The sequence below is a fragment of the Panthera onca genome, chromosome B3 (assembly GCF_046562875.1).
Source record: "Panthera onca isolate mPanOnc1 chromosome B3, mPanOnc1 haplotype 2, whole genome shotgun sequence".
Lineage (NCBI taxonomy): Eukaryota > Metazoa > Chordata > Mammalia > Carnivora > Felidae > Panthera > Panthera onca.
Window position 1 is genome coordinate 34,574,041 of NC_138344.1, and position 23,534 is coordinate 34,597,574.

The following is a 23,534-nucleotide window of genomic DNA, read 5'->3' on the forward strand; positions in this document are numbered from 1 at the left end:
CTCGGGCAAACCCCTGCTTACGTCTTAGTTACCTGTTAGAACTTCAAATGGAATCAGAAAAATTAGAACCTTTCACCCATGAATTTCTAATACTTCTGAGGTACAGGTACACATGCCTACCAGAAAAAAAAAGAGCCCCCAGAGTGGCTAGCAACAGAAAGAAACACCTTTCAGAGAAGCAGACTTACTGATTTGTCACTGCATTTTACATTGGCTTGGGATTCCTTCAGACAGAGCATTTTCTTCCTGCCCCCGTTGTACTCATTTTCATATTTTCTGTCCACAGTGAGCCCACGAGTCCCGGTGGTGCCCTGAGGACGCATCCCTGGAAGAATGGCGCCTCCTCCTACATAAGTGAAGAGAAGGGCTCCTACTCAGCTCAAAAGGAACATAAAATAAATATGACAATTCTGACTGGAGGAAGGACGCAAACAGACGATTTTTTTTTTTACTAATTTATTAATAAGTTTATTCTCCGCTCATAAAAAAGAACATATTTTTGGCTTTGAAATCATGACATAAAATAAAAAGGCAAATAACTGGAAACTATCAGCTGCGGGTAGGTAGAAGCAACCGATGCCGAAGCAGGAGCGAGCACGCTGCGTGCCCTGGGCTAGAGCAGGGGCACCGGTCGAAGCAAAAACCGCAGACGCAGTGCCAACTCAAGGCCCAGCTATCTCTAGAGACTGCCTACTTCCCAAAGGTGGCTTTGTCAGCTTACACAGGAAGCTAATCCTCTTTTGCTCTCTCCCTCTCCTTCCTTCCTTCCTTCCTAACCTTTAGCTACGAGAACAGTAGGCAATAATGCTTTGATGCTAGTCTTTGTAGTTTGCGGGACAGTGTCGTTTTAACATGTTTAACCTACTTATTTTCAACCTTCAAAAACACAGAGCTGCTAAAATCAACTGGAACTACAAGCCATTTCTATTTTTGGTCAGTTATCTGTTGTAGGCAAAGCTTCATATAGGAGTTTTTATTGCGGATTTCTATGACTGCGTCCCTAACAAGCTCGATGAACATCTGCGGCCAGAGCTTCTGCAGAGCCTCGTTCTTCATGTTGATGTCCGTGGCTTCCTTCACAAGGTCCTCCATATACATCTTGCAGAATTTCTTTTTTTCCTTTATTTCCTGTTAAAAAAAAAATGGTGCATTGAGTCATAACCCAGGAGCCAAGGAACAAGGGGCTGAACCAGACTAACTTGAAATGATCTGTTCTGAGCCTCGTCCTTCGGAGCAGGAGTGCTTTCCTAGACACTCTTGACATAAAGTCCTGCTTGAGAAAAGCCAGCAGTAGGGAGTTCTCTACTTCCCAGTCCACTCCTACCTCTGGTGGGCAGCTCTGTTGGAAGTGGGTTTTGATCGGAATCACTCAGATGGTAACAGCGATTACTCTGTTGGTAGACTTTCTCCTTTCTCAGTTAAGACAGGTTAGTTCACATAAGACAGATGAATACAGAGGTTCATGGCTTGTGTTGCTAAATGTATCATGGCACTGATACTGACAATCTTAATTGGTATGAGGTTAGTTAATATCCATATACATACTTGAAATACCCATATGCTGAATTTAGTCTGTATTTTAAGAAATTGTGTAGTGGTACTACACTGATTTATTAGCCTAGACCACTTGGACAAAGTTGGGAGAACGTGTACAAGCAGGAAGAGGAGATATATACAAGCCAGGGACCCAGAACTTGGCCTTGAGAGAAACAGTGCTCCCACTCAACTTCTGGGTCTGGAAGCCTGCAAATGAAAAACCTGGGTCCAAAACACTATAGAGAAGCTTTGGGCCCGAGGCTACTCAGGCACTGGGCCCCAATTTCACAACAGAGGCTGAAACAAACCCATTTTCTTCAATATAAGAATTCAACATTTATTTTGGCTATTAATACTTGTGAGGAGTATCGAGGCATTATGATGGAAAGTGCCACAATACATATGGAAAAATTACTGGAACAGATCAGACAGTCAGAATTATAGGAAAGCAATTCACATCAGTGAAAGAGAAAAGAAATAATAAATGTCAACGAGACAATGGGCTTAGCTTCTTGGAAAAGAATCTACTCAAACCTCCAACTCATAAACATACTAAAATAATTTCAAGATGAATTAAAGAGTTAAATTTAAAGTATCAACAGGGGTGCCTGGGTAGCTCAGTCGGTTAAGCGTCTGTCTTCAGCTCAGGTCATGACTTCATGGTTTCTGAGTTCGAACCCCCTGTCGGGCTCTATGCTGACAGCTCAGAGTCCGGAGCCTGCTTCCGATTCTGTGTCTCCCTCTCTTTCTCTCTCTGTCCCCTCCCCTGCTTGTTCTTTCCCTCTCTCTCAAAAATAAATAAACATTAAAAAATGTATATTAACAGATATTGTCATTAAAATTATACTTCTAAGGACTTGTAATAACAAGGAAAATACATTACAATGTTAAATGGAAAAAACAAAATTAAATTTTGAGGTTTGAAAGATGTTGCGTTATACATGTGTATGTATTTGTCAAAACTTAGCAAGCGTACATCTAAGGTTTGTGTATCGTCGTGTGTAAGTTTCACCTCAGAAGAAGAAACTATGTAAAATACTGAACTCTAAATGATATGTATGCTGAAATATTTAGGAAGAAGCATGCTAATGTCTGCACTTACTCTGAAATGAATGAAACACTATAAGGTGTATTGGTGGTAAAGAGAGGATGAGGAAATGTACAGGTGTGAGACAAGCACGTGCACTGTAGTACAATGTTAACGACAGAATCTAGGTTGGGGGTAGGGGTGTTTACTGTAAAATGCTTTCAACGTCGCTGTATGTTCGAAATTTTCAAGAAAACGTCAGAAAAAGTATACGGAAAATTTTTGGAAGAAAATATACTCCAGTATCATTAAGATTGCCTTTGGGTTGTGAGATGACAAGTGCTTTTTCCTCCCTTGTTCTATTTCTCTTCCTTTTCCAAATGTTTACAATTTTTAAAACAACCAAAGATGTTTTAGATTCTTGATTAATTCACATAAGTTAATGATGAATCACAATTGTCGCTAACTTTCCCTGACAAAGACATATTTTAGAAATTTTCTTATGACATGTAAGAGTTCTCTAAATAATCACTCACCATTCAGGGGTCAGCATACTGACCCGATTTAGTTCCTATGCTAAAAACAACCGGTCACGAGTTGACCTCTCGTAAAAATATGTACAGATTGTGATGGGCGATAAATAACACATGGTTCCAGCTGGCTACTTCTCCGAGGAACCTAACTTTCTCTAACTCTGAAATATGGTCTGGGACTCAGTCACCTGCACTAAGTTAGCTTGCTGATGAGAACAGCATTGAGCTGTTCCCTTTTAACACTCAGTAAATCTGGGCTACGTAGGGACTACCAAGGAGAAAGACAAGTGTGAATCGCTGGAGGTCGATCACTAGCCGAAACGAGCAATATTTTACAACGTGCAATACATTTACACGAGGAGAAGGCCCGCAGCGTATTTAGTGAATGCCTCTTTTACACGTTGCTAAGTTTCTTGAAACACAATTTTGAGTCTTTTAAGGAAGAAAAGTTCTAGCAGTAAGACTGGAAAGTTACCATGGTAATGTAGGGATAACAAAAATTTAAAGAATTTTTATATGACATACTTTGTTAAATAATTTATACAAAATACAAATTAAACTTTTCATAATTGGCATAGTGCAGTTTTTGGTTTTAAAATTTCTTGCTGTAGCTCCTTTCCATTACTTCTTTATAGACATGTTGCTACAGAATTGTCTCTGCCATAATAACCCTTAATTTAGTAACTGTTTGAAGGCAGTTTTACTTCATCATTTCTTCTCTGCTCCAAGCCAATTACTCGCATCTCCATGAAGTGTGCTCTATACTCATCAGGGGTCTGCCAGGGCGGCTCACTCTGCCTGTCCAGAATGATCCTGTTAAAAGCACATTAGAGATACCTCTCTTGCCCTGACCCGTCAAGGAGTTATTGCTCTTTGAATAATGCTTTTTCCATTCTCAAATGCTTTCATATACTTATTTTTTTCTTTCCCACAATATCCCTGTGGGGTTCATAAAGCAAGTATTATACAAGTTCAATCCTGATGAGATGAACCCTAAACAATGTTGTTTATTTCACCGGACTACGATTTTGTTGTCAGGAAGATGGTTGGGAAACAAAGTAGGTCAAAGAATGGGATTTGCTGTAGAGCCATTTTAGCTGTAACGGTACTTGTACTAGGATATAAGCTATATCTCCATTCCATAAATGGGAAACTGAGGTCAACAGAAGTTGAGGGGCTTGCTCAGGATTAGGTATCATCTACTAACACTTACTTAGAGAAAACTCTAATCTAGTCCTTGAAGGACCTGCAGGCTGGTTGGAGAGACGGGCCCACGATAGGAAAAGCTAACTGAGAAATAGTAAACCGTAAGTGAGTGCTGAAGGAGATTGTTTAGACAACAAATATAGTCGGTGTTCGGAGAAGAGAGAGCCCTTTACGCTGGGGTGGTCAGAAAGATTTCAGAAAGCAGCATGATTTACTGTGAAAGAGTCCAAGGTCAGTAATCAGGAGGTCTGAGTTCTAGAGGCAGCTCCGGCAGTAACTCACTGTGCAGTCCCGAGTAGTTCCTCTGAGTCTCCAGTTTTCCTCATCTGTCTAAGAACAGGACTGGAATCGTTCGTTCCTTTCAGCTGTCTGATTCTATGTTGGTCTTAAATCTTTCTTAGAACAAGTTAGGAGGAAGGATGGACAGCTACCAGGCAACAGAATTATACACATCATCTGTATAATTATACATGTCATATGTATAATGGAAGGGTTTGCTTACCCTGACTTGTGAGGCACTCACTACAATTCATTCCCTCAACAACTCAGGACCCACGAAAGAGAGAGACTGAGAACTCTGTACTGCAGTGATTTAAATATTTTTCAAAAGGTAAAAAGGAGGGTATATAAGGTTTTATAAGTGAAAGCATGCTAGGTTGTGAGTCAAGAGAGTGATTAAGGGACTAGGGCAAGGTCTTTCAGGTAGTAAGTGGTAGAATCAGGGGCTCAAATCCAGGTCTCCAAGTGGCCAAGTATTCTGTACAAAATATTATATGGCTTCAGAGTTCTTCTCCCTTTGACATTTCTCAAAACAGGAGTCAACATTCCCTGTTTTTAATTCTTGGTTGTTTATTTACTCTTTAAACCACTTTGAGACTCTGATTCTATGACTCCACTGAAACCACTCCTGCTAGAAACCTACGACAATGACCTTGATTGCCAAGTTTATGACATTTTTTCTTGTTTGTGTCCTGCAGGTGTTAGAAAATCATAGCCCACCCGATCAAGGTCATAAAGATTTTCACCTATTTTTTCAATAATAACTTTAAAGTTTTGCTTTTCATACTTGGGTTTTTATTTGATCTAGAGTTAATTTTTGTTGCATGGTGTAAAGCAGGGATTCAATATGTAGTTCTGATTTGAGACTCAATTTCCTAACTAGCATTTATTAAACTGTCTGTACTAATCTATAATACTTCCTATCTATATCCCCATATACATGGGGTATATGTATTCCATATACATGGGATAGTTCTGGATCTCGATTGTATTCTCAGATCTATTTGTCTGTTCTGACACTGCCATAATTACTACAGCTTTACAACAGTACTTGGTATCTGTTAAGGTAAGTTCTCCCCACTTTTACTCTTATATGTTTTAGGTTCTTCCTTCCTTTCAAGTCACCACTAATTTCTTTCTCTTGCCTCTTTGCATTGTCTGTACTGATAAATAATAATGGTGATATTGGCCATCCTTGTCTTGAAGCTGACTTCAACGGTACATTAGGGTTCTACTGCAAATTACATCAAATTTGGTGGCTTAAAATAGCACATATCTATCATCTCACAGTTTCTGTGCACGAGGAGTCCATGCACAGCTTAGCCGGGTGCTCTGCTCAGGACTTCACAAGGCTGTAGTCAAGCTGTTGGCCAGGCTGTGTTCCTTTCTAAAGCTTGGGTCCTCTTCTAAATCTTGGTGATTGTTGGCAGAATTCAGCGCCTTGCAGTTGTAGAACTGAAGCCTCACTTTCTTGCTGGCTGCCAGCAGGGGGCTGCTCTCAGCTCCTAGAAGCTTCTTGCAGTTTTTGGCCATGTTACCCTCTCGCATGGTGGCTTACTTCTTCAAGGCCAGCAGTAGAATCTCTTATGGAAAGACTGAATCCTCTTTTAAAGGACATGCCTGATTAGGTCAGGCTTACCCGGGATAATCTCCCTTTCCAACTGATCAGAGACCTTAATTGTATCTGCAAAATCCCTTTACCCTTGCCACATTCCATTGGTTAGAAGCAAATCACATGTTTACCTGCACTAAAGAGAGGGGATGATATCAGAGTGTGGATACCAGGGGGATGGGAATCACGGAGACCATCTTACTCAGAATTTTGCCTGCCATTAATGCTAATGTTTCTAGAGTTTCCCCATCAAGCAGGATGTTTGCTATCCATTTCCATTTATCCTATTTGCTGATTAAAAAAATTAAGAATAGATGTTCAATTGTGTGAAATGCCTTTTTAATGTCTACAGAAGTAATCTTTTCACCTTAGATCTATCAATTTATTAATATTTAATCTTCCTTGCATTCCTAGAATAAACCACACTTGGCTGTATGTTCTGTTACTCATTTAATGTTCTGCTATAGTCCCCTTGATACTCCTCCTCCTTTTTTTAAAAAAATTTTTAATGTTTTTATTTATTTTTGAGAGAGAGAAAGAGACAGAGAGACAGAGAGAGAGCGCTAGCGGGGGAGGGGAAGAGAGAGAGGGAGACACAGATCCGAAGCAGGCTCCAGGCTCTGAGCTGTCAGCACAGAGCCCAATGAGGGGCTTGAACTCCCGAGCCATGAGATCATGACCTGAGCCAAAGTTGGATGCTTAACTGATTGAACCACCCAGGCACACTCCCCTTCCTTTTTTAAAGGATTTTTGTATCATCAATGTTTTTAGATTTCTGGTATGGCTTTTCTTTTTCTGCGCAATCCTGGCAGGTTTTAGATGTAATGTTATGCTGTCTGCAGCATAAGTGTTCCTTCTTTTTCAATACTCTCGAACAATTTAAAAATCACTGGAATTGTCTATTCTTTATAGAGTCGGTTGATCTCTCTATGACATTGTTCTTGTTTTGCATGCAGCTCTTTAATATTTTTCTAAATGTCTTTTGTTGAAATTAGTGTTAATTTTTGACTCCTGGAACCAAGTGCCTTCAAGAAAAGGACTCACAATCCTGCCAGTTTGGCTTTCATTCTCCTCTTTTGGCCACATCAGGAAGCCCCTTTTGTGCAAAGATTAAATTCAGTCCTTTCACATAGTCCTCTTACTACCCTTTGTAGTCTCTTCTTTTAACACCATCTACCTCAATCACTGTGCTTCTGAAGAGTGAACTGCTCGTAGCTCCTGGCTCTCTCCTTGTCTTTTTACACTTTTAATGCCTTTTATTCATAGTGTGCTATTTCTCAGAATTGCCCTTTTCCCTCTGCATATAGCTACATTTTATCATTTAAGACTGAGATCAGGAAGCTTCTTCTCTAAGAAAGCCTCCCTTGACCTGGATAAGATAACCCTCCTCCATTCTCTTGATATACTGATTTATAATCATCCCTGTGGATGTCTATTTCTTCCATTAGAATGTGACATCCTGGGGCGCCTGGGTGGCTCAGTTGGTTGAGCGTCAGACTTTGGCTCAGGTCATGATCTCATGGTTTGTGAGTTTGAGCCCCGTGTCAGGCTCTGTGCTGACAGCTCAGAGCCTGGGGCCTGCTCAGATTCTGTGTCTCCCTCTGTCTGCCCCCCTCCCCCCCAACATACTCTGTCTCTCTTTCTCTCAAAAATAAATAAACATTAACAAATTAAAAAAAAAGAAAGAATGTGATATCCATGAGGATAAGGACAGTGACTTCTACAGCCCAAGTAGTGTGTGACATGATTTTTGAGTGAGTGAAAGCATGACTGTAGGGAGGGAGGACTTCAAGGTATTCAAGTATCTGAAGAGTTTTCATGAGAAAGAGACTCAATCTCTTTTCTACATAAGGCGGTACTAGGATCATGAAGTAAAAGTTATTAGGTGGCAGCTTTCAGCTTCACATGGGTAAGAATTTCTTTACCAATGGAGTTGCTCAGAGATAAAGAGCCACCTCATGAAGCAGTAATCTTTTTTGTGTCAGGAGAGTTTAAAGCAGAATCCGAACATCTTTTAGGATGCTATAAAAATATTGTTACATTGAGTTTTCAAGGTATTTTCAAGCTGTAACCCTTAGAGCCCTATGGGTTCCAAAGAGATGCTTCAGGATTGGGCATGAGGGGACTGAGATGAGGAGAAAGGAAAGGAAAGGAATAGAAGATCCAGTCAATTGAAGCTCTGAAGTGTCCTTTCCCTCGACAACAACAGCTGGTCTGCTGTTTTTGCTTTGTTTTGACATACTGGGTTTTCGGCTACAATATGGTTTGAATAAAAAGTCTCATAGCTCTTAACAAAACATCTGAAAACCACTTGCCAGGCCATTTCACTTCCATGTATATATAAAATGTATATATAAAATGTGCCTTGCACATAAAGATGCTCGATCAGTGCTTCCTGCTCTCTGTCTTGCTCTCGTGCCCTTTAGTCCCCTCAAAATCTCCTGCAGCATCTTAAAGGATTTGTTCCTTCAGCTTTCTTAGGAGTTCCATCAAGACAGGCACTGAATACTTGTCTTCTTTGTAGCTCCTGCAATACCCTGACATGGCATTCCTCCAATAAACCCCCGAACACAAAGAAGTAAAGAATTAGTTCCAGTTTTTCTGGCTAAGTAGCTACAGTGGAAACAAGATAGGTTAAAATTATATTACACGACTAAGGACACAGTAGTTAATGGTGCAGGAGAATGAAAGAAGAGAATTAAAACACCAAGGACGCAAGCAAAGAGAACAGGAACGGAGGTTCTGCTGTGCCCTCTGCCAATCCGACACGGGCTAGTTAAGTACTCACAGGGAGCCTATCTATCCCTTCTCTTAATTCCGAGAGATCAGAACCTTTGGTCCACTTTGGTCTAGGTTTTTGATACAGATTCTTTTGAACATTTTTTTTCTGCTGAAATAAAGATACTGGAACTATGGGCTCTACTTCCTCCAAACACCTTGGTGCCTACTGTCTCCAGCTGTATATAGCTTTACAGAACAAACAAAAAACGTTATCTTAACTGATTAAAGGGAGAAACGTACAACTGCCAAGTCCCAAGCCATGTGGGACATATCCAGGCACCAGATTCCAAAGATTGACGGTAGTTTTACCTCTAGCCGTTCGTTATAAAACTCTCTTGTGGTATAATTTAGCGTAGCACGGTTTGTGTTTTCTCCTACAAGTCTTTTGCTATCGTTATTTTCTTCATTGACAAGACCTGGTTTTTTCCCTTTGGTTTCTAGCAGATACCGGAATTGCTTCTTTCTGTAGAAAGACAGTAAAGAGATTTAGTTACTGGTGAGATTTATTAAAATGTGTCTATTTTTGTTGACTTTAGAGGGAAGCATATGCTCTTAGGAATGTTCGTTTTATGAGTTTGAGTTATTTATTTGAACTTAGTTCAATACCCCAATCTTTCTACTTATTAAGCTACTCAACCCGAATTCTTTTGTTTCATAACTACCAATCAGCAACATAAACATGTCTCAACCATTTCTACCTTAAAGAAACTCTACCTTAAAGAAATCAGTACAAAATTTAAATAATTACAGAGTACAAAACAACGCAACTGAAGATGTAGTAGGCCAAAGTTTCTAAGTCGTTATCTTCCATAAAACATACAGTAATCTCTTACAAATGACACAAATAGTTCCTAATTCCATTATGCAGCTTGGTAGTATTACTCATAGCTAGAAAATGGCATGGGATATTGGTTTAAGTTTAGGCGAAACAAAATAAACAAAATCCCCAAACTTCCAACTGTTAGCATAGTGAAATATATGAAATAATGAACCTGGAAACTTCATTTGATTATGAAGAACATACACAGTGCTCATAGCATCACTGGCAGACCCATAAGCCTGGATAGAGAACAGCAACTCAGCTCTGGTGAAAGTCGATTTCTGGTTTCTGCCAGACTTAAGCTGTCTCTAAAGTGAAGTGATACATCTACTTTATTGCAAACTGAACTAAAGATTGGGAGGAGAAGAGGAATAGATCTTTTAAATTTTTTCTTCCTTTTTCCAATTTAAAAGTGTAAGACAGTTGGGGCGCCTGGGTGGTTCAGTCGGTTAAGTGTCCGACTTCGGCTCAGGTCATGATCTCGCAGCACTGTGGGTTTGAGCCCCATGTCAGGCTCTGTGCTGACAGCTCAGAGCCTGGAGCCTGCTTCGGATTCTGCGTCTCTCTCTCTCTCTCTCTCTCTCCACTCCCCTGCTCACACTGTGGCTCCAGTAAAAAAAATTTTTTTAAGTGTAACACAGCAATTTTAGAAATTTTAAGGAGTACACATTTTGAAAAGTATAAAGAAATAGATAAAAAGTACCCATAAATCTATAGCTCGTACATCTATATATATGTACAGCACTGTTCACATTCAATATATTTTTTTGCAGGCTTTTTCTATGAAATTTTATAAAAAGTTAAGATCCTATTAAACATCCAATTTTGTGCGCTTGTTTTCATCAATGCTATATAATACGCATTTTCTATTTAATGAATGAATAAAATTCAGTTGTGACGTTCATCAATTTACCTAATCGGGCCTTTTTTTTTGATATTTGGGTAGTATAATATTCTCACTTTTATAAAGAAGAAAGTGAGTAACATGTATATCTTTACCTACATTTTATTTATTGATTTTTTAATTACAAAAGCAATGCAAATATATATTTTATATCACTTAGTCTTTTCAAATAATCAATTTTCCATTAATTCTGTTATTAATATCATTATTTCTTTTAACTTTTAGGATTATTTTACTGTTTTTATTCCCCTAACTTGTTTAGATAAATGTTTAGCTCATTCATTTTCAGCCTTTATTTTTTTCTTTTATAGCCATTTCAAAGGTTAAAATGTTCATTTAGCATCACTGTAACAATTCTACAAGTTTTGAAATGTGGTATTTTTGTTATATTTCAGTTCAAGGTAGTTTCCATTATAAAACTGTCTTTAACCTGTGGGTTATTTAGAAATGTGAGGTTTTCTTGTTTGTTTGTTTATTGATTTTTGATAAAAAGTGAGTGGGGGAAGGGCAGAGACAGGGAGACAGAGGATCCAAAGCAGGCTCTGCACTGACAGCAGAGAGCCCGATGCAGGGCTTGAACTCATGAACGGTGAGATCATGACCTGAGTCAAAGTCAGATGCCTAACTGACTGAGCCACCCAGATCCCTAGCAATGGACTTCTTAATTTCCAGATATATGGGAATTTCCTGGTTAACACTGAGTAATTGAGTTAAAGCTTAATTGTATTGTGAACAGAACACATTGTCTACATATAAATCCTTTGGAATCTGTTGATAATTTCCTTACGGATAGTATTTGTTCAATTTTACAAATATTCCATGTATACTTGAAAAGAACATGTGTTCTACAGTTGTTGGGGCAATGCTCTCTGAATGTCCATTAAGTCAAATTTGTTATTCATGGTGCTCAAGTATTTTATATCCTTTTAAAATTACTCAAAAGTATATTGAAACTTCCCCCTGTAATTGTGGAGCTGCAGTTGTGTCAATTTTTGGTTTGTATGTTTTTTAAGGCTATGCTAATAGGTGCATAAATGTTAAATTAGTAAATTTATCTTAACATTTGCAATGAATTGAACTCATTATCATTTTGAAGTGATTCTCTTTATTTTTAGTATTGCTTTTCACCTGAGTCAATTTAGTCCTCAATGGCTGTTCTGTTTTTATTTTGGTACCATTGATGTTTTTTATCTTTTCTCTCTTTTTTATTTTATTTTTTTAATGTTTACTTAATTAATTTATTTATTTTTAAGTGTATTTTGTTTATTTTGAGAGAGAGGGAGCACGCATGCACGCACATGCACCAGCAGGGCAGGGTCAGAGAGAGCGGGAAACAGAGAATCCCAAGCAGACTCCACACTGTCAGTGAAGAGCCTTATGTGGTGGGGCTCAAACTCACGAACTTTGAGATCATGACCTGAGCAGAAATCAAGAGCAGGATGGTTAACCCACTGAGCTACGGAGGCACTCCTCACTTTTTTACTTTCAAACTTTATGTAACCTTATGTTTCAGATGTGTCTCTTGTTAACAACATATAACTGAGCTTCATTTTTTACTCAATCTGACGATCTTTGGCTTTTAACCAGAACAATTAGTACATTTGTGTTTTATCACTGAGGTCATGCATGATCTCATGGTTGGTGAGTTTAAGTCCCGTGTCTGGCTTGGCACTGACAGTGTGGAGCCTGCTTGGGATTCTCTCTCTCCCTCTCTCTCTCTCTCTCTGCCGCTCCCCTGCTTATGGGCTCTCTCTCTCTCTCTCAAAATAAATAAATAAACATTAAAAAAACAGATACAAAAATCACCTTGTTTACTGAGAAAATCACACTGGGATTGTTGATTGGAAAGTTAGTAACTATATGATTTAATTAAAATAAATTGACATCTTTATTAAGCCTCAGAATTCATTAACAATGTAAACCTCTCCATTTTTTAGACACTTTTTTTATTCCTAATTTCACTGTTTATTTCATAGTTATTTTGTGTCAGGTAGATTTCCTGATGTTTTATAGTTTTTATTGCCTCTATAAATGGGATACTTTTTCTAATACTATTTTCAATAATTTATTATTTTAATGAAAAAATACCAATTATTTTTGTATGTTGATACAGTATCTGGTTTCCTTAGTATATAATCTGATCAGTTGTAAAAAATTTAATGGTTGAGTTCTTGGATTTTCCTTAGAAAATGGTCTTTATAAAGAGTCAACTTTTGCTTTTACTAGTCAATTATTCTTTTTTCAATTTCTTATTTTTTTTTTAAGTTGCTTTGTCTTTATTAATTTCTTGCCTCCATTTTTTTTTTTTTTTTTTTACTTTGGTGTTTTTCTAGCTTTCTTGAGTTGAAAGCCTCATTCATTAATTTCTAATCTTTCTTGTTTCCTAACAAGTATATTAAAGATATATCATTTCCTCTCAGTACAGTCTTAGCAACATCCCACAGGCTGTGACAGAGTTCTCTTGTTATCAAGTTCATTTATATGTAATTTATGACTTTGGTTTTAATTTATTCTTCTATCCCAAAGAAAGTACTTTCCAAAATTATTTTTTAAAGAAGGAATACAATAATAATAATAATAAAAAGAATAAAAAGAACAAAACCCAAAAAGGTAATTCGAGCAGTATCTATAGACATACGGTGAAAAGTAAACTTCTACACCCTTTGGAACTCTTAGTGTCCTCAGTTCAACTCCCAGAGACAGTCATTTTTAAAAAAATCAAACATTTAAAAATAACATACGGATACCTTTGAAACATATGCCCCATTTCTCATAAATTGCAGTACACTATGTAAGTGTTCTATAACTTGCATTTTTATTTTCTGAGGCATCTTACAGACTGTTTCATATCAGAACCTCTAATTATTTTTAGAGTTGCAAGTCATTAGTCCTTTATTAGTGGAAATTTAGCGAGTTTTCCTATTTTTGCTACACTGCAGTGAAAATCCTTACACATATATATTTGTGCTCATGTAAAAACCACCATCTGAAGAAGATTCCTTGAAGTGAAATTACTAAGTTACAGGGCATGTAAATTTAAAATTTGTTAGGTATTGTTAAATTTCTATGTAAAAGAGTTGCCTCAACTTATACCATGGACAGTGTATAAGAATTCTGTTTCAATATGCTGTATGTGATCAAACTTTTAGTCTTTCCCCACAAAGGTATCTCACTGTTTTAAAATTTTCATGTCTGTAACTTTGAGGTCAAACATCTTTTTTAAGTTTAAAGGAACTTGTATTTTGTTTTCTGGGTAACTGCTTTTCCTGTTTCTTTGTTTTTTTAATTTCATCTGAGTAAATTTTGGCTCACTATTTTCTAATTTTATGCTGATTACAGAAAGTAATCTGTTTGAGTATGCTTTTTGGGAAACACGGAGATCTTCTTTGAGTTTAATATGTATCCAATTTTTGCAAACATTTCATAGGTGTTTGAATAAAATTTTTTTCATAATTGGGAATAATATTCTGGGAATATAATTATAAATACATTTAGTTGACAAAGTGTATTAACTGTGTTATTCAAATCCCCCATATTCTTCTTTATTTTGGCTTATTTGTCTACTGATCAAATAGATTAATATCTATCACAATAACTGTGAATTTGTTAATGTATACTAGTATTTGTTGATATATTTAGGAGCTTAGTTACATCAAGCTTCATAATTATCATCTTTTTTGGTAGATTATAGCTTTTGGTGTCATCAATTTTATTATCACTAATATTAATATTCCCAGATTTGTTTGTTACTGTTGTTGGCATTTGCCTGTTATATATTTTCATTCCTGTATTTTCAAACTTTATATATTGCTTTCTTTAGGGGTATTTCTCAAATACAACATGTAACTCAATTTTTAACTCAATTTGATAGCCAATATCTATTCATAGGAGAATTTCATTCATTAATATTTATTATAACTGATATGTTTATTTTTATTTCCCTTCCACATTTTTGTTGACCAATCCTTTTTCTTTTTAGTGGTTAATAAACTATACATCTAGCCTTTCTTCCTAATAGTAGTCCTTAAAATTTTAATACACACAGTTAAACATGTACTTTTCCATCAATTTCTGATGTCAATTAGTACCTATTATTACTCCCAAAGGGAAAAAAACCTTAGCAAAGTTTAAGTTCCTTTCTTTTATGAATTTCTGGGATTTTTATCTTCCAGTTATTAATTTTTTCCTTATACATTAATATTTTTAGACAGCTCTAATTTTTACTTATTTCTTCCCACACCATCATTTCTTGAATTCAATGATTCCTATTTTTTTTTTTAATTTATTTTTTGACGGGCGCCTGGGTGGCTCAGTCGGTTGAGAGACCGACTTCAGCTCAGGTCACGATCTCACGGTTTGTGAGTTCGAGCCCCACGTCGGGCTCTGTGCTGACAGCTCAGAGCCTGGAGCCTGCTTCTGATTCTGTGTCTCCCTCTCTCTCTACCCCTCCTCCACTCATGCTCTGCCTCTCTCTGTCTCAGAAATAAATACACATAAAAAAAAAATTTTTTTTAAATAAAAAAAATAAATTTATTTTTTGAGAGAGAAAGAGAGAATGTGCGTGGGGGGACAGGGGTAAAGGAAGAGAGAGAGAGAGAATCCCGAGCAGGCTCCACACCCGACATGGGGCTTGACCCCATGACTGTGAGATAATGACCTGAGCCGAAAGCAAGAGTCGGACATACAACCGACTGAACCACCCAGGCACCCCCAATACTTCCTATTTCTTGCATTCACTGTTCATTTTATGGCAGTCCCTCCTTCAGTACTTTTTTCCCAAGTGATTCTATAGGTGTTTTACGGGATTTAGATTCTACCAATCAGACACACTTGGATAAGATCTGAAATGAAAACTGAGCTATGTGGGGAAGTAGAGGTAACACACAAGATACCCATTTTTTTTTTTTTTTGGCACAAATTACAGAAGGGCAACATGGCTCTGCAACCAAGTTCTAGGGACAGGCGTGGGGAACTTCCTGATCCTCAATGTAGTTGAAGTGGTATGATTCTGGAGGCTGCAAACGGGGTGCCAGTGTCCTGCTTAGCCAACTCCCTGAGCAGAGGTGGCAGTTTCCTTGGTGGGTTGGTTCTGTGGTATCGTTCTGGGAGTCATGAGACTCCCACCTCTTCCAATGATTTTGTAGACAGCAAATTCCTTGTACATCAATTGTTTTCTGCTTATTCTAACCAGAGTGAATTCCCTTATCTATAACTGGATCATGGTGGACATACCGTCCCCCACTTCTCTCCTTCCATTCATGCACATTTTGTCAGTGTGGTCTGCCAGGTATACCTCTTCTAAGTATCTTTCAAATTATCCCCTTCTCCATTCTCATTGTCTTAGTTCATGCCTTCAAAATCTCCCTCCTAAACTATAACTAGCCTCCTCATCGGTCTCCAGTCCTTCCCTTTCTGTCCGCTCAAATGGCAGCCTTTCTAGAACAAACATCTAATCACATGATTCTTGTGCTGAATTACAAAGCACAAATATTCACTTCTGTTTTGAATGGATTCAAAATCAGACCACAGTCTTTCTAGCTTCATTTCCTGTCACTATTCACAATTATCCCATGCTCCAATTATGCTGAACTCTTTACAATTCCTTGTGCCTTTGCAGATCTCCTTCCCCTGTATCCTGTACCTGAAAAGCTACGCATTCCTGAAGAGCTAGGTAAAACCTTACCTCCTCTGTGAAGCCTTCCCTTATGTTCTTCTAAACCAAAGTCGGTCTTTCCTATACTCTTTCACTCCTCTCTTATAACATCTGAAACATTTACATTATAAGCGCTTACACATATCTTTAAACTATTAGCTTATAAGACACAAGAGCAAGGATCTTGTCTTCTTCATCTTTATACCCCAAGACGTTGAAGAGGGCTAGCCACAAGACAAATTTAGGATAAATCTTTGTGGGATGCACATGTGGCAGTTAAGAGTTATTCCTTTTTTCTACAGCAACGGAAATTCTATTAAAATGATAGAAATTAAAGATCACCTGGCATCACCCAGAATTGAAATCAGACGGTACTGGGGTAACTCGGAAGATGCTACGTGGGCTAGGATTCCAAAGAGCCTTTCAGCCATGATCATATCATTCTGCGTCACCTGAAGAGATACAATGGACGTGGGTCAAAATGACACTGTATCTAGCTTGATACAATTAACACATTTCCAAAGAGATGTCTAGCTTGAGTGTTTTCTTTTAGTCCAGGAAAGTACCTTCTCTGGGGCCGTAAGAGGAGAGCTCTCATTGACATATCTTTCTTCCCTGAGCTTAACTGGAATGAAGATGACAGGTGCGGCTCATGGTGATGGAGGATGATGGAGGTGATGAGTTAGCTCTGACTTAAAGCAATGTTCCGTGAGAATTAGACTTGAGGCACCTTAAATTCTTTATGAAATTTTTTTTCAGGAATCCTTTAGCTTCTTGGAGTAGAGTGATTTAAGGGGAAATTTCTCAAGTGTCAACAGAATAGATTCACTTTAATAACATGCCAAAGGTAAGCGAAGGTGTTGTTCATACCTTGCTTCTATAACAATAATTTTGTCCCTTCCTGAGAGATGGAACATTAGACAATTAAAGACACTCCTGTTCATTGTAAAATTATGTCTACCTTTCTCTCCACAAGGAATAATTTGTCACAGGTTTTCTCTGTGAGGGCTTATTCCTATCTTAACCAAGGAAGTACTAAAAGCTAAAATTAGGACTTGGATTAATATCTGGGCATATTTTCTTTACTGTAAAATAGGGTTGTTTGCATTTTAAATACGATTAGTTTGTGTATATAAATTTGGTGATTCCCAGCCAGGGGCCATTTTGGCCCCTAGAGAACACTGGACAATGTCTGGAGACATTTTTGGTTATCACAACGATCAGAGGGATGCTACCAGAATCTAGTGTGTTGAAGCCAGGGATGCTGTTAAGCGTCCTATGATGCACAGGACAGCCCCCACAACAAAGGACTACCTGGTCCCAAATGTCAACGGAGCTGAGGTTGAGAAACCCTGGCATAGTGAAATTTTGGAACATAAAAACATTCACTAATACTAGCTGTAATACACTTCACAGGCGTTTTCCAAAAAAAACAAACCCATAGTTCACCAGCATCTTATACCCAGGACTCCATGCAGACACTTTCCCTAGACCTTTGGAGTTCATGAGGCTGCTGTTCCCTCAAATCTTTCCTTTAGCGGACGACTCAGTTGTTTGGTCTAATATAGTCACCTAGTGGCCAGCGTAGGCCACTACGCCATCTTTTCTTCTTGATGCTCACTCACAATTCAATTTAATTCTATTTCAAGTAATATTATTCTCTCATATATAAAGAAAAGTAGATATATAATATTATTACATATTTTCAAGGTTGAGACAAGTAGCTTTATTTTAGACTTTTAAGAAAGGGTCCAATATCCCTGGAGCTGACATTTAAGGAAATTTAAATCAGAATAAGTTATACTGGCTCTTTCTAACTCTTCTCTCTTTAATGTAATGATATTGTACTATTCCTTCCTAGTTCAAGGTTCAATAATATTTAGTATACACTTCTAGTAGTGGTCTATGTCTGGATAAATACACTATTTAGGTTAATGGGGACAACAGTTTGGCCATTAATGAAGAATTACTCATCCATAGCTAAAATAACTAAAATAAAATAAAGTTTTCCAGATTTGGAAAACTTTGGGACTAGTTATGAGGTCTGATCAATGACTCATGACCTCTCTGGGCAAGTACCAAGGGAGTACACAAGAGTACACAAGACTGAACCAGATCTCGTGAGAACTAGCTGGAGAAATTAATAGTCCTCTGAAGATTCCAGATTTGTCCTACATCTTCAACAGATAGCTGATACCGTGGTCACGAGCCTCCTGTGGTTGATGCAAAAATCTCACTTGACTCTTGCGCACTGACCCAGAGATCTCCAGTCTCTTAACCCTATGTTGGGTTTCTGGAGTACTAGGCCAGAGGCACTTGTAGTGCATAAGCTACAGAGAAATACGGTTGCTGTTACCACCATGCTGGCAAACCTGATTACCGCTCATTTTACAGTAAGGAGGTCTTCGGAATTTTAAGAGATAATCATAATAATACTAACAGCATTGAGAGATTGTCTTCCTTTGGAGGATTATTTATATTCAGTTCAGGAATTCCTCAGTAGAGGAAGAACCCCAGTTTCTCTCTTCTCTTCCAAAATAATTGTTAGAGAACACGGTCTTTGGGTAAAAGGAAGATTAATCTTGTGGCAAGCTTAGCAGAATCAATCTGAAAAATAGCTTTTCACTAATAATATTCCAGGCCTGAGTTATCCAGTGCAAGTTATCCACAGGCAGCTGTTACAGACTATTAAAAAGCAGTCCAGACATTTATATATGCTTGTTTTATTTCCTTTTTCTCTCATGTTTACTTCCTCTTCTACCTTTCCTCCTTGCCTATTTCTCCTTCTCATTGTTTCTTTTTAAAATCATTCTTCTTTCCCTGTGTATATTCTCTTCTTTTCATCCCTTTACTCCTCCCTTCCTCTACTATGACCCTTACCAGCTGACATTTGGGTATTACTTCCCCACTTCTCCATCCTTCTTACATGCCAGGCAGCCTGTAAAACACTTTGACATAAGTGTTCTTTTAAAATTTTTTTAAGTTATCCCACCAACATTTTACTTCTCAAGTACTTTCAAACAACAGTAAAAGTATTTGCTATTCACCATGATTTGGTTGCTATTTTTAAAGTCTGTCTAGTGTTTTCGAAGTTTTTTTGATAGATTTTTAGCTCTCTGACATTGTAAATGTCAAGATTTGGAGAAAAAACCCACAATATTTTTCAAAAGTTCTATCATGGTTACTGAAATTCCTGCCCATTTTTATGACTATTTTCCTTAAAAGGGAATATTAATTCTACAGTTGACTTATGTTTAGCTTACCTCTGTCCCGTTTATTTTCTGCATACTAAAATGGCTCAGCCTAAACAGTACATAGTATTTCCAGAGTGTAAAATTGACAACTGGATTTCCTTGAGGATCAATTGTCAACTGGTCGACACGGCGGAGTTGAGCTAGTGCATTAAATTGCTGCAGCATTACAAGATTTGTTTCCTTGAATTTAAGGTGCTACAAAGATAAAACACACAGAAAAGCTGAACACTGAATTTAACCACCTTAAAACGTTAACATTAAAGCTTCACTGATCATTCCCCCAAGTAATCTGTAAACTTTGGGCTTAGCTAATGTTTTCAATTGCATTCAATCAACTGAATCTACTAAACTTACATAATTTAAATCCATCTGATGCATTGTTGATGGAATCCATTAATCCACACAGTATTGAATTCTATGTGATTTCCTATCTGCAAAGGACATTCCCTACACACTAGCAAACTAAGATTCTTAAAATTATATAAATATTCAATAATCCAGACCTTTAGGCATTACAAAGATTTTACATGCTTTACACTGAATTAAGTCTACAAAGGAAAGATTAGAAATAAAACTTGCAAAGCTTTAAAAATATAGGGCTCACAATGTTTCTGAAAAGAACCAGCTATTCATTATTACCTGTATTTTGCTAATCACTATGCAGGCTAGTTCAATTGGCTATGGGAAAAGAAAATCACTAAAATGAAAATGCTAATGTAAATGTTCTTTCTGTGAAATTGGATGCTTTTTTTTAAACATATAGTCTCCACTTCTAGCTGTATTCTTTAGGGAGGATGATGTGGCAAAAGAAAAAGTCACTATAAAAGGAGAGGTGAGGGAAATCACTTGGCTAACAGGAAAATATAACAATAATAAAAATTCAAGGAAGAACTCACAGTTTCTGCAAATAGATACTAATAAATAATGCAATAGTACGACAAAAAGCTAATTGGAAAAACTGGAAAAAGCTAATTTCTCAAACTAATTTTTAAACAATTTTAATTCCAGTATAGTTAACATACAGTGTTATATTAGTTTCAGGTGTGCAATACAGTGATTCAACAGTTCTATACATTACTCAGTGCTCATCATGATAATTGTACTCTTAATCCCCATCATCTATTTTACCCATCTCCACCCACCTCCCCCCTGGCAACCATAAGTTTGTTCTCCATAGTTAAGAGTCTGTTTTTGGCTTGGTCTCTTCTTTCCTTTGTTTCTGAAATTCCACATATGAGTGAAATCATATGGTATGTCCTTCTCTGACTTATTTCATTATATCCTCTAGAGCCATTCGTATTGTTGCAAATGGCAAGATTTCATTCTTCTTATGGCTGAATAATATCCCATTGTACATATGTATGTATGTATTTATATATATATTAGATATACACATAACATCTTCTTTACCCATTCATCTATGGATGGATACTTGGGCTGCTTCCATAGTTTTGTTATTGTAAATAATGCTGCAATAAACATAGGGGTGCATGTGTCTCTTCAGATTAATCTTTTTTGTATTCTTTTTCTTTTAAATGTTTATTTTTGAGAGAAAGAGAGCATAAGTGGGGAAGGGGCATAGAGAGGAGGACAAAGGATCCAAAGCAGGCTCTGCACTGACAGCAGCAAGCCTTATGTGGGGCTTGAATTCACGAGCCATGAGATCATGACTCGAGCCGAAGTCAGGGGAGGGGCAGAAAGAGAAGGAGAGAGAGAATCCCAAGCAGCTCTGTGCTATCGGCACAGAGCCTGATGTGGGGCTGAATCTCATGAACCGAGATCATGACCTGAACCAAAATCAAGAAGCAGATGCCCAACCGACTGGGCCACCCAGGTGCCCCGGTTTCTCGTGTTTTTTATTTTAACCATTCTGACAGCTGTGAGGTGATATCTCATTGTGTTTTTGACTTGCATTTCCTTGATGATGAGTGATGTTGAGCATCTTTTCATGTGTCTGTTGACCATCATCAGTATGTCTTCTTTGGAGAAATGTCTGTTCATGTCTTCTGCCCATTTTTAAATTAGATTATTTTAGGTGTTGAGTTGTAGAAGTTCTTTATACATTTGGGATACTGACCCTTTATTGAATATGTCATTAGCAAATATCTACTCCATTTGGTAGATTGCCTTTTAGTTTTATTGATTCTTTCCTTTGTTGTGCAGAAGCTTTTTATTTTTTAAGTATTCTCAATAATCTATTTTTGCTTTTGTTTCCCTTGCCTCAGAAGACATATCTAGAAAGACGTTGCTTTGGCTGATGTTAATGAAGTTACTACCTTTGTTCTGTTCTAGGACTTTTTTGGTTTCAGGTCTCACATTTAGGTACTTAATCCATTTTGAGTTTATTTTTGTGTGTGGTGTAAGAAAGTGGTCCAGTTTCATTCTTTTGGGTGTAGCTGTCTAGTTTTCCCAACAACATTTGTTGAAAAGACTGTCTTTTTTCCATTGCATATTCTTGCCTTCTTTGTTGAAGATTAATGGACTATATAATCGTGGGCTTATTTCTGGAGTCTCTATTCTGTTCCACTGATCGATGTACCTATTTTTGTGCCAGTACCATACTGCTTTGATTACTACAGCTTGGTAGTATATCTTGAAATCTGGGATTGTGATACCTCTAGTTTTGTTCTTCTTTTTCAAGACTGCTTTGGCTATTCGGGTTTTTTTGCGGTTCCATACAAATTTTAGGATTGTCTGTTCTAGATCTGTGAAAAATGCTCGTGGTATTTTGATAGGGATCGCATTAAATCTGTAGATTGCTTTGGATAGTATGAACATTTAAACAATATTTGTTCTTCCAATCCATTAGCACAGAATATCTTTCCATTTCTTTGTGTCATCTTCAATTTCCTTCATGAATGAGTTTTCAGAGTACAGGTCTTTCACCTCCTTGGTTATTTCTAGGTATTCTATTATTCTTGGTGCCACTGTAAATAGGGCTGTTTTCTTAATTTCTTTCTGCTACTTCATTATTAGAGTATGGAAATGTAATGGATTTCTATATATTGATTTTGTATCCTGAGACCTCACTGAGAGTTAGAGGATTTTTATCATGAATGGATATTATACTCTGTCAAATGTTTTATCTACATCTATTGAAATGATCATATGATTTTTATCCCCTCTCTTGTTGATGTGATGTATCATGTTGATTGATTTGCAAATATTAAACCACTCTTGCATCCTGGGAATGAATCCCACTTGATTGTGGTGAATGATTTTTTTAATGGATGTGATTTACTAGTATTTTATTGAGTGTTTTGCATCTATGTTCAGCAGAGATACTGGTCTGTAACTCTTTTTTTGTAGTGATTTTATCTGGTTTTGGCATCAGGATAATGCTGTCCTCATAGAATGAACTTGGAAGCCTTCTTTTCTCTTCTACTTTTTGGAATAGTTTGAGAAGAATAGGTATTCACTCTTCTTTAAATGTTTGGTAGAATTCACCTGTGAAGCTGTCTGGTCCTGGACTTTTGTTTGTTGGAAGGTTTTGATTACTGATTCGATGTCATTGCTGGTAATCAATCTGTTCAAACTTTCTATTTCTTCTTGATTCAGTTTTGGTAGTTTATATGCTTTTAGGAATTTCTACATTTCTCCTACGTTGTCCAGTTTGTTGGCATATAATTTTTCACAATAGTCTCTTATAATCCTTTGTATTTCTGTGGTGTCAGTAGTTAGTTCTTCTCTTTCATTTCTGATTTTGAATCCCCTCTCTCTCTCTCTCTCTCTCTCTCTCTCTCATGAATCTGGCTAAAGGTTTATTAATTTTGTTGATCTTTTCAAAGAACCAGCTCCTGGTTTCATTGATCTGTTCTATTGCTTTTTGTTTCTATTTCATGTATGTCTGCTCTATTCTTTATTATTTCCTTCTACTGGTTTTGGGTTTTGTTTGTTCTTTTTCTAGCTTCTTTAGGTGTAAGATTAGG

At 37.3% G+C, this 23,534-nt stretch overlaps 1 protein-coding gene across 4 annotated transcripts in view; it reads right to left on the bottom strand.

Moving 5' to 3' along the window:
* Positions 1 to 447: 447 nt before the first annotated feature.
* The window catches only part of LRRC49 (leucine rich repeat containing 49), a 148,543-nt gene continuing 125,456 nt past the window's right edge, over positions 448 to 23,534 (bottom strand). For all 4 annotated transcript variants that reach the window (XM_060618130.3, XM_060618128.3, XM_060618132.3 and 1 more), the window contains 4 exons: positions 19,615 to 19,800; positions 16,694 to 16,803; positions 9,284 to 9,437; positions 448 to 1,128 (listed from right to left, as the gene is read on the bottom strand). In XM_060618130.3, coding sequence (XP_060474113.2) covers positions 925 to 1,128; positions 9,284 to 9,437; positions 16,694 to 16,803; positions 19,615 to 19,800 — 654 coding nt within the window. In that variant the 3' untranslated portion in view covers positions 448 to 924. The remainder of the gene's footprint in view (positions 1,129 to 9,283; positions 9,438 to 16,693; positions 16,804 to 19,614; positions 19,801 to 23,534) is intronic.